The 15,029-nt window shown below is 40.0% G+C and overlaps 1 protein-coding gene across 1 annotated transcript; it reads right to left on the minus strand.

The window, feature by feature from the left end:
* Positions 1 to 475: 475 nt before the first annotated feature.
* anapc5 (anaphase promoting complex subunit 5) lies at positions 476 to 8,076 on the minus strand. The gene is made up of 17 exons (XM_071482246.1): positions 7,502 to 8,076; positions 7,331 to 7,410; positions 7,013 to 7,122; positions 6,651 to 6,894; positions 6,447 to 6,513; positions 6,171 to 6,272; positions 5,850 to 6,040; positions 5,666 to 5,747; positions 5,433 to 5,525; positions 4,305 to 4,486; positions 3,886 to 4,021; positions 3,635 to 3,709; positions 2,518 to 2,639; positions 2,312 to 2,419; positions 1,847 to 1,994; positions 1,588 to 1,750; positions 476 to 1,484 (listed from the first exon to the last, which is right to left on the minus strand). The coding sequence occupies exons 1-17, from the start codon at positions 7,697 to 7,699 to the stop codon at positions 1,270 to 1,272; spliced, it is 2,316 nt and encodes a 771-aa protein (XP_071338347.1). The 5' UTR covers positions 7,700 to 8,076; the 3' UTR covers positions 476 to 1,269.
* Positions 8,077 to 15,029: the final 6,953 nt, after the last annotated feature.

The raw sequence follows: 15,029 nt of genomic DNA on the forward strand, positions 1-15,029 counted from the left end.
CTCCTGTATCTGGAAAGCATCAATTTATCCTAAACTGACAATGTGACTGGGCTCAGATACCCTACCCACTGCTTATTGTAATCGAGCCAAATGTATTATATGACCCCACACCACAACAAACAACAGTCTTAAGACCTAACATGTGAGATCTGGGTGTTTCACTTTACTGTGTGTGATATTTATACAATCTAGCTTTTTATCCAGTAACTGACATGGAGCCAAACATGGCACTTAAACTCATTCAACAGGAAGTTTCAGGGGGCGGCACAGATGGTAAACGGGACAGAAATTTCCGTGTAACAGGCCCTGACAGCTCCAAACATACAACCACCTCAGAGCACAAAGAGAAACAAAACGAGTAACTTAAAAAACTGCTGAAACTTAAAACTAAACTGTACCACACAGATATTCCAACTGCAGATGTATTTCTATTACAATTATTCCTATACTTGTGTCAGATTAACTGAAAACTAAATAAGATGAAACAAGTCGTTTATTTTCCTGAAAGAAGTGCTTTCAGTAATGGATTGTGGCTCTGTCAGAAGAAAACGAATGTGCTCTCCAGCCAGAATGGTTCTTACAAATCGTGGCAGACATAAGTGGAATACAGATACAGTATCTGCTGTTATGTCATCGCAGGTCTATTACATTATAAATGTGATCATGATTTCTGCCTCTGGACTCCAGCTTCATCAGTATTCTTCTGGTGAAATATGAATCAGCCAGGCCAGAAACCTGAAACACATTCATCTTGTAGCTAACTGTGATATTACCCTCATTCATCAAATAGCTGTGGGTAAATCAGCACCGCTGTGACTGCTCCCGATAAACTTTCAATGTTTCTACCATGCCATCGCCTGGCGTGTGTGTCTGTCAGACAAAACTGGACTGTTGCTGTGGCACAAGCTATTAAAACACACTGTATTTATTAACAGGCCATCATTCTAATCTGTAACAGACCACAAGTGAAGAGACAATGGAGTCATTCTTAATCTACTGGAAACTCAGCCCTCTTTATGCCTGCTGACATTGTCCTGTTTAATTATTATCCTGGCAGCATGTGCAAAGAATTTCACAATTACCTCCAGTTCAAAATATTTACAAAAGAAATGCTTTAGAGCTGAGAGAGAGCAGGGCAGAGTTTCACCACCATCTAGTGGTGAGCTGAAGTAAACCAACGCAGCAGTTAGAGGAGCTGTCGTGTCCTTCTCAGCAGCCAAAAAAAAAAAAAAAAAAATCTAGTTTGTTGTGAAGACGGAGCAGTTACAGTCACATGGAGACTGGTGGTGCTGGTGACTGCAGCTCCTGGTCCAGCACCCGGAAAAGCATGGCACTTTTGTAGCACTGTGCGGTTTGTCCCAGAGAACGGTGGAGCTGAGCCTGCAGGTAGTGGACGTCCCGCAGCCGCTCCTTACAGTTCAGTTTGGAAAAATAGGCTGCAGCCTCATTTAGCGTGTCCACAGCCAAAAACACCAAACGCAAATCTGCAGGGATATAATAAGCAGCAGGGTGTAAATGTAAATGAACAACCGCATGACTCCGAGATAGGGATCAGTGTTCGGTAGGGGGAGGGGGTGAGGCTGTTACCTGCTTGCCCTTGTCCATTTGGCCTGCACCCAGCCACTGCCATCTGACAGCGGGCTGTCAGCAGCAGGGCTCGGCCCTTGTCCATAACTGCTCCGTGGGCCAGGACAGGCTCAATGGCTTCATGCAGGACGCTCAGAGCCTGCTCAGGAACCCCCAGCATGAGCTGAAGAGAAGACAGACAAAGACAATAAATAACCATGCATGCACGCCTGTTCTGCTTTTATTTAGCTTTTACAGCAGTTTTACCTCTGAGTTTTACCTGAGTAAAGGCAAGATGAAGGATTGTCTCTGAGGCCAGGGACTGTAGATGGTGCTGTCTGGCCAAAGCCAAGGCCTGCAGGAGGAGAGGGAGAGCTGTGGAGAAGCCAGATGACTCCCAGTGGAGCTCAGCAGTGGAGAGCATCACTCTGTGTGAGACATGAACAGGTAGTGATGTAGGCAAGAATAAAAACATGACTTGGTCTGATCCCTGCAAAAAACATTTTGGGAAAGGCATTTATTTTTTATTCTGCCTTTTTATACCACGACACTTAGTGCTTCTTAAGATGATGCATAATGTGAACATCATTAAATATTCATGACAGCCCTGAAAAAGATGAGTCAATTCAATTCCACAGAAACAAAGGTAGATTGAGTTAAGGTGTTTCCACTCTCCTCTACACTCAGGAAACAGGTCATCATGGTCTCTGAAAATGTGTTATCAACAACATAAGTGGTTGTCTACCTGATGACCATCTCTGTACATTTACTCTTCTCACAGTGAACCTGCAGTCGCTGTAAGATGCTGTACGCCTCGGTGCTGCGGTTGAGAGCCTTCAGAACTTGAGCTTTCCTGTTGACAAACACACTGTTACTGCTACAGCACAAATTACACATGAATGAGTCAGCCATTGCTAGGATTACGACTGAAGATTTGTGCCTTGGCGTTACCTGTAGAGACCTTCTGTTTTGTTTAAGGCAGAGATGGCTGTGACTAGTGGCTCCGCTAAGTGGTATTTTCCTTCATTCATATGTCTCTCAAACTGGATTTTAAGATCACACAGCATCCAGAGCTGAATTGGAGATTAAAGGTAAAGAAAAAAACAATTATCATTTTACACATTTCCTCTCACAAACTGTGCTACCATCACATTATGCATCAGAGAATAAGGCAAACTCTGTGCTACAAAGCCAAAACACAGTAAAGACATATTTGATCAAAAATGATCTAAGACCTGACTTCTACTTTCTGACATGTGTTTTAGCATTAAAAAAAACAAAAACACACTATGCTTTGAAAACAGTGAGTAAAATTTGAACAAAAACGGAGTTAAAGAAGGTAAACTGCAGTGACCGCTTTGCCACAGAAGGGCAGCCAAGTAACAGTGAAAACAAGAGCGCTACATCGAGTGATGGCTAGGTGTATTAGCCAAAGCTAGACCTTGCTAAAGCTTAATTTCAATCTACTCAACGTTTTTGTAGGCGTTATCTGTATTTGTAAAATACCTATTTTGATTAACTGATATGTTGGCAATTGAGTCTGTTATCTCACTTAATTAAATGAGGCAGTAGCTAAATCCACTTTAGCTAGTGAAATAAACCTCAAGCTAAACTCCTGCCAACTACGTTAGCTTAGTGGAGTAGCAGCAGCTGCCATCTCAGCTTTTTGACTCTAAGCCAGTAGAATTCATTCGCACATTTCAATGTACTAAATCATAAATTAATTCATTATACTGACTTAAAGATAAATATGAACAGTAGACAGCCAGACAGCTGTAAACAATGTCATTAAAATGGACAACAAAGAGCACATTTTGCTAGATACTGCCTTTTTCCTTTGGATTTTGTTTTGTTATTATCTTAAGGCAGACTGTGGTATTGGCATTTTTAAGGTAATATGCAGGTTTTATGGAAATTATTGCTTTGGTTAAAAAAATGAAGGCCAAACAAGATTTTCTGCTGTTACTGTTTACCAGTTAGCCTGAAAACATTTTTATTTTTCAACATCCCTCTTTCTACAATTATAGCCTTTGTAGGGCAGCAATGAATAATACAATTTAGAGTGCACCTTGGCATGCTGGGAGTGGGGTGGAAACTGTTCTTTCAGATGCTGAAGAATCTCTGAAACTGCATTGTACAGGCCCTGCAACAGAGGCAAAGGTACATGAGACAAAGATTTGAGGGCTAAACTCCACCCAGGAGTTGGAAAACAGACCTGATCAATGTTTGTTACCTTCCCGCAACACTGGGCCAGTGAACTAATGGATATGCAACAGCGGGGGAGAGAGCAGACAGACCAGATCAAATCAAATGTGTTACCTGCTCAGCGTGTAGCTCGGCCAGGTGGCAGAGAGCCACGGTGAACGCCTCTGTGTTGTTCTGCTGTACCCCGAAGTTGACTGGCTCCAGACTGCTCATGTTGAGAAGCAGCTGGGCCTGCTGCACAGCCATGGTGCTGCACCAGAAAAAGGGAGCCACATTAATGACTTATAAAAAAAGTCCTGGTTATCTGTGGCTCCTGTTTTTATTCCCTTGCAAAGTCTGACTTGTGCCGAAGATGTTCAGCTGTCCAAGATGTTCACCCATGCATAAAAGCATTAGACATTTCAGTCGTGTTTCACACTAGGGCTGATTTAATGTGACTCGGGAGAAGGCTGTGTGCTAGCATGCAGCCTGCTGTCAGTAACAGTGAACTGAAGTGACAACTGTGTGGTGGGGTGCTAAGGTGGGAGCCTGACCTCTTGCCGTACATCCTCCATATGGACGTAGTCTGGGCCAGGCTGATCTCTATCAGCTCCGACAGACTGTGCTTCCAGTGCAGGATGTCTGTGTCCTTCAGTGCGTCCATCAGTTTGTGTGCCGTCTTACCCTGTGTCGCCCCCTGCTGGACCAAAGACTGAATGCCTAGAGAGGCCAGGTACTACAACAGATGGGGAATATTCGTCAGTATGGTAGAACACGTGAAGTTCAAATAGGCAAATGTTTAGCAGGTAGGTGATTGGTAAATGATGCATTCTGTTGTGTTTAAAGTATTCTGTGTGTCTCTGTATGTTATTACAACAACTGAGACAGCACTATTAAATAAAAACCTACAATAAGATGCACTAAAGCGCTGCTGACAATTAACATGTTTATCCAACGGTCACTGTGTAACAGCTGTGCATACAGTATAATTACATAGAACATCTCTGTTATAGTATCTTACAATTTCTTTGACCACTTTCAATGTGCAAAAAAAAAGAGCCAAGTTGATTTCTATCAAATTCTCATCTTCTATCACAAAATGCTCAGTCCTCAGAATAACGACACCTAATATATTTGCACAAGATCCCACAAATCCCCATTACAAATCGCACAGATCAATTAAGTAAGGCAACGTGTTTTCTTTTGCTTTCCATCAAAATGTTGCAAAGTATTGAGTGAGTATTAAAGTAGTTTAAATGTGGTTTATTGTTTTATGTTCTCAATCATTATGTTACTGAAGCTTATTGTATTCTATATAATTAAACCAACTTTGGATTGAAATATTTAAGGTTTGGTGTTTTGAATTAAAAAAAAAAAACAACTTTGTGGACAACACTGAACAAACACAGTAAACTGATGAAGTGAAGCACAGTCACAATCTTTGTTTTTCCTTGTAGGGATGTAAGATTTGCATGGATGCTAATGTTTAACCTAATTTGATACAAATGTTTTTTTTTCTTTGTGCGCAACCAGTGTGTGTGTGTGCTTTGGGGTATTGCATTTCGTGTTGCATTATGCAAATTGAAGCTGTTATGAAAATTGAGCCAAAGCAATTCAAAAATAATGAACAGCCAAAGCCAGTTTAATACGCATACTTATTTAAGAGCTTATGCAAAACTCACTGGCAGGCAGAAATGGGCAGCCATTTTCACTGAGTCCTCAGTTAACACTGTGCTGTCAGATCCCTTCATCTGTTCCAGCGTGTAGAGCCAACTCTGATACAGGACACAAAGAGAAAAGGAGAGATAATCTAAGGCACTCTCATTAAATTCAGACATAATGAACCATGATGTAAACAGCAGTGGTACAACATTGACATGAAGTAAAACAATATCAGCGGGAAAAAGTATCTCACCAGACAGTGCTGAAGGCACACATGATCATTGGACTCCTGGGCAATGCGGATAGCCTCCTGTAGAGCCAGGTCAGCCTGCTGACTGAAGGGACAGAAAAGGAGAAATAATTGTGTAATAAATGCATTTATTCTTTACTCAGGAACTTGTCCATCTACTCACAACTGCCTCAGCACTTGTACTTACTAGTGACCGAAGCGACAGTGCAGACTTGCCAAGTTAAGAGCAGCATAGCGGAGACTTCGACCGTAGCCCTCATCTCCGTTGCTCTTTCCCTCACTTCCAGACAAGATGAGGCGGTCAAAATAATGTAAGAGACTGTGAGCCGAGAGGAAGATGTCCTGGACTCTCATGCTGTTTAAGTAGTTCAGGTAATGCTGAGGAGAAAGAAAAGACCACACAGCTGATGAAGGAGATTCCCCACCTCTGGATTCTCTTTGAAACTGATAAATCAGGACTGGACATAAATATAAATATTATAATGAAAGTTAGGGTGATGGGTCTTACCGCCTCAGCAAAATCTGGGTTAAATTTTAGCATGTTGTTGAGCTCTTCCTGCAGTGCAGCAGGCTTCAGAGCTTTGTTTTCATCATTCTTTAGAAGATATGCCTAGAGAGAGATGTTTTAAAAAACTGTAAGGGCCCTTGAATGCTACAGCAGCACTTCTAGGTTTAACAAAGAATATGGATGGTTAAATTTTTACTTATTGCATCACATCTGCTGGTTTGAACAAGATGGCACTACTACAATTTTGCTAATTTCAGCCTCGATTTAAACACTCACCTGTCTTGCAAGAAAGTACTCTGCCTGTTTTTGTGACAGGGGACCTCTGCTTGGAGCATTGTCATTTCTAGAACCAAAATAACACAAAAGACTCTGCTGTAAAAATCGTTCTAGTCACAATAACATCAAAACAATAAGTATTACATTTACCATCTTTTTAATTTTTAATACTTTAGATAATTATCCAAGAACAGCATTACTAACCGAAGCTCTGACTCATGCAGAGGGGTGTCCAACTCCTCTTTGTCTAGTCTGTCTCCTACAGTGTCCTCAGTGCTGGTGAGGTCCATATCAGAGTCGTCAGCGACCAGTGCTGGCAGACCCACCTGCCCATCAGTAGGCTTGGCATAGTGACTGTGGTAGTAGTGCTGCAGGGACTTGTAAAGTTTGTAGACCTGACTGAAAGACAGCTTATTGTATGCCAGGAGCATGTGTCTCATAAAAAGACCTAAAAAAAACAGGTGAGACACAGCTTAATGCAAATCTTCTTAATGAGAATAATATGGAGATTTCAGGACTTTCAATATGACTTTGGGAACAGCTGTGAAATCATGTGTACTACTCACCCACAACACTAGTTTTATAAGCCTCAGAATCAAAAGCAGTGAATGGAGTGGGAAGAGTAGAAAAGAAGTACTCCATGTCTTTCAGCTCTCCATCTGCCATTTCATGCAGCCTTTGAAGGAAAAACAATAGCCTCAGCAACTAGGAATGTCAATATTTTAACATTATTGTGATATCGTCATAAAGTGTACAATTTCCTGAACTCATGGAGACTGTGAAAGCATCAGCAGTCTGTGTCTAATATTGATTTTTATCATAACGAATAGACATGTACAGTAGGGAGAAATTAAAATGTAGTCAGTGTGCATCAAGCCAAGCACCTTAGTTTGACAGCATATGCAGTCTGAGGGCAGCACTCCTCCACTGTCTGCAGGAACTGGCCAAGAGTCAGATCCGGACCCTGATAAACCCCACATGAGACATAAGATACAACTATGAGACATCTGCTTCAATGCAGTGGGGTGCAGCACAGCTACATCAACACAACTAACCTGCTGCAGAGGCAGAATCAGCTTGTTAAGTCGTCTTCTTTCTGGCAGAGAGATTTTGGATGCGGTCATCTCATACAGCAGCGCCAGGACGGAGATTTTATACGGAGTCACCCAGTCTTTGATGCCAAACACGTTAGCATGGACCACTCCGTTCGTCATCATAGGGTTGAAATACAAACTTTCGTGCACACTCGCCATCCTCAGTGGATTAAACACGGATACCACTAATACTACTGATACTAGGCTACGGCGAAGAAAGACACCAGTTTCACGGTACACTGGGTCAACATTTAGCGCAGAGGAAAGTTAAGACAGCCGGCATTCAAACAGGCAGCAGCGAGCTAGCTAGCTAACGTACCAACTTCACTGAACATTACCTAAATCCTGCGAAGAAGCCAAAAACAAGTCAACGTTTGGTCTCAGCTAACTTGCAGATAACGCATCTTACTTACAGCGACCAGTCACTTCAATAATATCTGGTAATTTGGTTTATTTGAAACATGTTGACAAAAATCACCCTTTTCCTTTCAAACCGCCCTCCCTCTGTCCCCTTAAAAATACGTCATAAAGGGACAGTGCATATTTTTTTTGATGAAGCTTTATTTGCACATCTCAAACACTGACTGTGATTTCTTGCAGGCTGGGACAACAACAACAACAACAAAGACCGGAAAATGGAAATCACGATCGTGTCGAATCGGCGATATTCTGCCTTCAAAGGGCGATACTGTGCGACGCAGTCTGTGGGGAAATGTTTGATTTGAGCAGACTCGTCCAAAGGTCACCTTTATTTTGAAGGTCGTCACCGGAAGTGACATTGTGTCTGCCTTGACCACGGTGACCTGTGACCTGTGCAGAGGTGGATTCGATAGCTGTTATGAGTATACTTACTGTTTGTTTATTACCTTATAGTGGCCACAATGCGTTAAATTCATCTATGAATCTTTCTACATTTTATTTTGAAAGTGCTCACCATTACAACCAGAGGTGTAGTTACACAATGTGACCACCAGATGACATCATACAATAAAGTCCACCAAAGCAATTCAATCAATCAATCAATCAATCATACTATATTTGTATAGCACTTTTCACGCATGACAATGTAGCACAAAGTGCTTTACATAGGTGATGAACTAGATGATGAATTAAGTATTAAGGCGGACTATAAAGTGGATATAGCAGCAACCTCCAATAGACATTTGAAAAACAAAATTTATTATCAGTCAGTAATAGAGAATTATAATAATTTTAAAGATTTAAAAAAATCATGGATATTCTGTCACATGTAGGATGTGACTGAACATGAATAAAATAGTGCAGGGCTCTACTTCAAATGAAACCTTCTCTTTAAGCTTTCAGCAGATTAATACATATTGATCATTTCGACAACTGTAGTTTACACATCATAAACATTGAGTACATTGTTAGAGTACAGTATCAAATTAACCAAAAACTACCAGGTTTTGTGAAAGCCCAGTATAGGCAGGTTTAAAATTTCGTCAGATTAACATGTTCCAAGAATATCACAGATGTTGTCTCATTTGGCAGATGGCCGACAGTCCTGGGAACACTGGAGCAGGCTCTTGGCCCCAGAGTTGTGCTGGAGAGAGTCCTGTCTGTTTCTTCACACATCCTTCAGCAATATGTTGGTTACTTGGTCGTGGATAGCTCAGTCCCAAATGTACATCTCTAAAATCCAAGGTGTGCTCCCAGTTAATATTTGTGTTTTAAACACCAACCATGGAGAGCTGGGATTTTAGGACATGATTAGCAACTATAAAAATCAAAATACTCTTATCTCTACATGACATCTCTACTAACATGAATACTGCTACAACAATTACAAGCCTCATAATGGTTACTCCCTCTGCTTGTGCTTTTCTTGTTTATTCTGACCATCCCTCTCCTGTTCTCCTTTTATTGAGATGAGTGCTGTAACTCTAGAGAGTCCAAGGAGAATCCCAGGGGTGTCTGTGGATAAAAACCTCCAAACCAGCCTCATGAAGACCTCTGGCACATCTGTTGAGGTAAAAATGTGAATATGTGCCAGTCATCAGTCTGAGTATGCAGCAGGCAAAGACATTTTCACCACTAGCGGTGAGAGTTGAATCCTGAGCCTCTGTTTAACCCCACTGCACCTCATGATAATGTCTCACATGTTATATGAAGGTCTTCCAGAGGGGTTTTCCCAGGATAACTGATGGAGATATCCTGGAATACCATTGACACATCACCAAACATTGTCTGTCCAACTGGGAATTTCTTTGTTGAGGTTTTACAATAGGGTGGAGTCTTTCAGAGCTGTGGAGGTCCATCCATCCATCCATCCATCCATCCATCCATCCATCCATCCATCCATCCAGCATGGTCACAGTGGCAGCAGGGGCTAAGCTAGATATTCCAGATGTCTTTGTGGAGGTGATTCAAAGAAATTTTGACACAATAGATAAAATATGACTTTATAAATAACAGTTTTAAACGAACAATTAGATACTTTGCTGATCATATCAACTAATTTCTACTTATTACCCTGTAATTCACATTCCACAAAGATCCCTCACATATGTACTTCTTTTGGCCCAGCAGTCCCCCCACACCTTGAAATGTAAAATGTAATGTAAAACCTTGTAACAAAATGTTTGTGCCCTCACATGAGCAGAACAGTAATCTAAATACAAGTGTAAATTATTTATCATGAATAGGTACAAAGCACACAGTTTGACTTTTCTCTTACCTTATAAACACAGTACAAAGGTGTGAAGTGGAGTGTAAAGTAAAGTGTAATTTTACAATTCATTTACAGAGGCATTTGTTCATAAAAGTGTAATTTAATTAGTTCCAAATGATCCATTAATCTTGATTCATTTACAAATCATTTATAAAGCTTGTTGTAGCTGCTAATCTAAAGTGTAAGCTATTTACATATGAAAGTTCACCATGATACACTGCCCAAACAATATTATCTCCATACTGACATTCTGAAATAAAAATAACAAAACAAAACAAACCCAATTCAAACACCAGGGAAATGTATTCAGTTATCTTTCATTAATTAGTACGGAGCCTGAGACTTCAGTCAATCAGATAGGAGCTCTCTCCACTATTGTTAAACCCCTGCAATAGACTGGAGTGTAACAAGTAACTCCCGTCTTCTCCCCTACTGTGCATCATTATATGTAACTTCAAACACTTTAGCTTTGATAAAATGTGTGTGTGTCACTGTGTCACATTACGACAGAACAATAAGGCTGGCAAAACCTGGGATTTAACTATACAGTATAATATTTCATAGTTCATCATATTTATCTATTTAACTCTCACCATTCTACAAACATATGTTTGCACTGGTCAGAATAGTGTTGCTCTACAATCACCTCACTTTACTCAAACAGTGCTAATATTTCTAATTATTTGTACCACCGTGAGTTACTATTAGAAAACAATTCTTTAAAGGATGCAGAGGAAACCCTTGTGATATTATATCATCATCATTAGATATATGATGTGGATACGATACATAAAGGTATAAAAAAAATTAAAAATAGTCTAAAATGATACTCTCTATGGCACATTTGATACTAGTTTGTCTGTCTCATCATTCATTTGGTTACATAGTTTCCTTTGCTAAGGAAACATTTAGATTTCCAACTCTGCATGATGTCATTTATATTGTAAATTAATTTACAGTATTCATAGAAACAAGATCCCTCTGATTGTAGAACTATAATAGGAGATGTGTTGAACAGGTATGAAATATAAAGGAGATTAACCCCCTACTCCTGTCGTAGAAGCCTTTGTCCACTTTTAAATTTTTCTAATCATTAATGTGTTTGTTATTAGTCTTAGGTTGGAGAGAAAGCATCACTATTGGATGAGCTTGGAATGTGAACATAGGAATAGCATAGGAAGAGTAAATATGACTGACCTCCAAGAAGAAGCCTGAAAAATGAAAACAAACCAAGTTAGATTTGAACTTACCTGCTGAAAATGAAAATTTGTTGGAGCATGAGCCATGAGAGACTTTTATAACAATACAATACACAACTTTATCCAGAAGATGGCAATATTGAACTATCAGCTCATTCTGTCCGGCTCAAAATTTCCTCTTATCAGAGTCCAGTGTGAGAGGGAGGGGAGACAGTTCAATCAATGTGCCCCCCCCATCCCCAACTCCTCCGTCTCCATCTCTATCTCTTGCTTTAAGGTAAAGTCAGGAGACAGTGCAAAGTGACACCTGTCAGAGTTGATATTTTTAGAAAGCTTAAATGAACTGACTGTTTAGGCCTCTGTCAATACATGAGTCATTGTAAGCTAACATTACCAACTGTATGACTGCTCAGTTTGTTGGATTTGGTATTCACAGGAACAGCGCAAACAACTGTGTCGTGTCTTGTGTCTCATGCGGCTGAGAAACCCTCACTAGTCTCCAGGTTTCGTGATCAATGGATAATGAAATAATCTATCTATCTATCTATCTATCTATCTATCTATCTATCTAACCGGCTGGTACATCGTCAGTCACAAATACTTTATGGGAGTGATTTCTTCGAAGAAAAACATCCTCATTTCTTGCTGAAGAGTTACATGAGAAGACACCACTCTTACTGCTGTGAAACAAACATGTCAGGTCAGCTTAGCTTAGCAGAAAGACTGGAAACAGGAGCACAGCTAACACAATACGTGTACCAGCACCTAAAGCTCACTAATTAACAGGCTTTGTCTCATTAATTTAAAACATACAAAAACTGAAGAGTAAATATGACACATGGAGCTTTAGAGAGGCTGGCGGGAAGATTTTGTTACATCCAGGCAGAGCCAGACTGGCTGTTTCCTGTTTCGAAGTTCAGCTAACTGGCTGCTGGCTCCAGTAACATATTCGAGCTAACGCACAGCTTGAGAATGCGACTAGTCCTTTTATGTAACTCAGATGTAAAACTGATGTATAGATGTAAAACTATAATATGTTTACAAATGTTTATTAAACATCATAAGAGAACGTTATTCAAATTTACAGTATGTTCAGTAATGAACAGTATCAGTATTATGGGGGAGCTCAGTGGCAGGACAAGCTGATCAGATGGAACATTTCTGTGTTGCTATTAGCTAATGTCATCAGGTAAGATTCAAGGTTCAAGGTTTTGCTTTGGTCATCCAGGCCTATAATGTATGACATACTGTATATATGTATAAACAAAATATTGTTTCTTGTAAGCTATCACTATTACTAAGATATCCCTTAAGAGTCAAACTATGAGGGTTAAGGGAGTTTTACATTTTCTCTTGTGGCTGAAAAACTTTGCCTTCAATTATATGTGATAACTGTGTTAACTGCATATTATTTTGCTCCACATAGCACGTAGCTTTGCTTTTGCAACACTTTTCTCTCTTCATTAACATCGTTACTGTTGTTTCTTTCACTACTTTAATACGGCCACAAAGCCTTATTTCATATAAAAGAAGGTCGCTGAGACCGCTGTGTACCCAGCCAATCTTTTGTTACCTTGGTACATGGTTTAATTAATTAACATATTGAACTCTTCCATTTTCAAAAGGTCATTTTGTTGACCCTTAAAAAAATTTGCATAACATATTCACACATAAATTCAGTGATGTTCTCACACATACTGTGCGTTTTCTTCTTTTCAAGCGCTTGTGTAACCTCACTTTGAGTCGGCTTTCATGTTGTGGTGCCTTTTAATCATCATGGTATCAAAACAGGATGATTGCATTTTTTCTCCTGCCTCTCTACTGTTCTTGTCTGACTCTTAAGCGTGGAATAGATTACCAGAGATAAACTTATTGTCCCTTGTGTGAGAAATGACAGACCTCTGTGTACACTGACCCTGACTCAGCTTCCTGCTGCTTACTCAGTGTCTCTAAATGGATTAAGTTGTCAGTTGGACAGCCCATCTGAGATTTTTAATATCCAGCCTGAGGTATATCAAGCAACCGTCTGCCAAATGGTATCTGAGGGATTTACTTCGGTTTTATTACAACTTTGTCTCTCTCCCCTTTCTCATCTAAGAAATGGTCATGCCCTCTATGATTCCTTGAGGGTGTTTCACTCGTACATTAATAACACATTGACGAGAATGAATAAAAATATATTCCATAAACTCCTGAGTGAATATTATGTTTTTTTTTTACTGCAGTTTGCAGCACATGTGAGGTGGAGAAATTAAAGCCATGGCTGCTATTATTGATTTCCTTGCCTATTTTTACATCTTGGCAGGTCTCCATCAGCTTGTGTGGTTTCCACCAAACCCAAAGGCAGATAAGAATGAAAAAGAAACACAGGAGAATCTTGAGGACTCAATGGATTTGGGCAGAAACACTGGCCAGAAGCTCATTGACCTTAAACGAGAGGACACACAGCTCATTGGACCGCAAGTGACACCCACCTCTCCGTATATGCAATAACTCCCCATTTCATTCTCTTTGCATGGATTCAGTCTCTTTGAATGGACCCTGAACGCTGCCTTGACTTGTTCTATCCATGGTGCTGAAGTACTGCCCATATTTATAACAGTATAGGCTTGAAGAGTGGAGTGAAGTCTGTGACAGTGCATTTGGACCTATTTCATCACATCAGGTATCCACAGAGAGAAACATGCCGGTTGTTTGTGTGTGTTTGTGGATTTTCTTCCCTGGGAAATGTGTTTGGTTTGTTGAGCCTGGTTATTTGTGCTTGTTTGTGTATCTGTGCTTGTGTTTGTGTGGGTGTGTGTATGTGTGCGAGTGGGTGTTTTTATAACACAAAAATATCTTGTAACAGTTGCTAGTGTTCGTGACAGAGCCATAAACCAAAATGCCTGAATCCAATTTACTGAAAAAGTTTTCAACTTCCATTAAAGACTTTACATTTTGGGGGGATTTAAGCTGTGAAAATTGTTTGCTTTTTGTCGGCCAATAAGATGTGCTGTATTACTTAAGCCAAAAAGATGATGCACAGATCCTCAAACACTGTTTTGTACAGGTTTCATCACCACAGAGGGATTCTGAGTATAGACTTTTGAAGTATATAACAACTGGTTTTATACATGGATAGATGCACTTTCAGTGGGTCATCACTGGATGAATGTCTTTAACATGGTGTAATTTGGTTTGAGTTTTACAGTTCACTTTTGCTTTACAATTCCTATAATTTCCTTGCAGTTTCCTTGGATTTTCCCTGCCCAGAACTGAAATTTGGTAGAAATTATATAGAGAAAATAGAGATAATGATCTGAGACAATACACCTAGAAGGTCCCATCTGCTTTTTTAATCCAAAGTTTTTCAATAGATAAAAAACAACAAAACATAAAACAGTGCAATGCAAAACGACATAAAACTCTTTAAGCTATTTTTTTTATCAGATTTGACTGGTTTTTATGTTTCGGGAACCATTGAAACTGAAGCCAACTGTCTAAGGGTGTCGCCAAAATGCGTGCAGAGTGATGAGATATGGACCCTCTGATACGACCCATAGGAGTGTCTCCTGAAATAACTAGATAATAACAAACATGGGGTTAAGCTTATGGAACG

This window comes from Trachinotus anak, unplaced genomic scaffold (assembly GCF_046630095.1).
Source record: "Trachinotus anak isolate AG129_WGS33_773 ecotype Australia unplaced genomic scaffold, CSIRO_AGI_Tana_v1 ptg000008l, whole genome shotgun sequence".
NCBI classification, from domain to species: Eukaryota; Metazoa; Chordata; class Actinopteri; order Carangiformes; family Carangidae; genus Trachinotus; species Trachinotus anak.

What these genes read in the sequence shown, in the direction of transcription:
- anapc5 (XM_071482246.1), bottom strand. Translation starts at nt 7,699, where the DNA reads ATGGCGAGTGTGCACGAAAGTTTGTATTTCAACCCTATGATGACGAAC. An exon ending in TGATTCTGCCTCTGCAGCAG is followed by an intron (nt 7,411 to 7,501) that starts GTTAGTTGTGTT and finishes GGGGTTTATCAG; the next exon opens with GGTCCGGATCTGACTCTTGG. An exon ending in TTCATCTTGCCTTTACTCAG is followed by an intron (nt 1,751 to 1,846) that starts GTAAAACTCAGA and finishes TCTTCTCTTCAG; the next exon opens with CTCATGCTGGGGGTTCCTGA.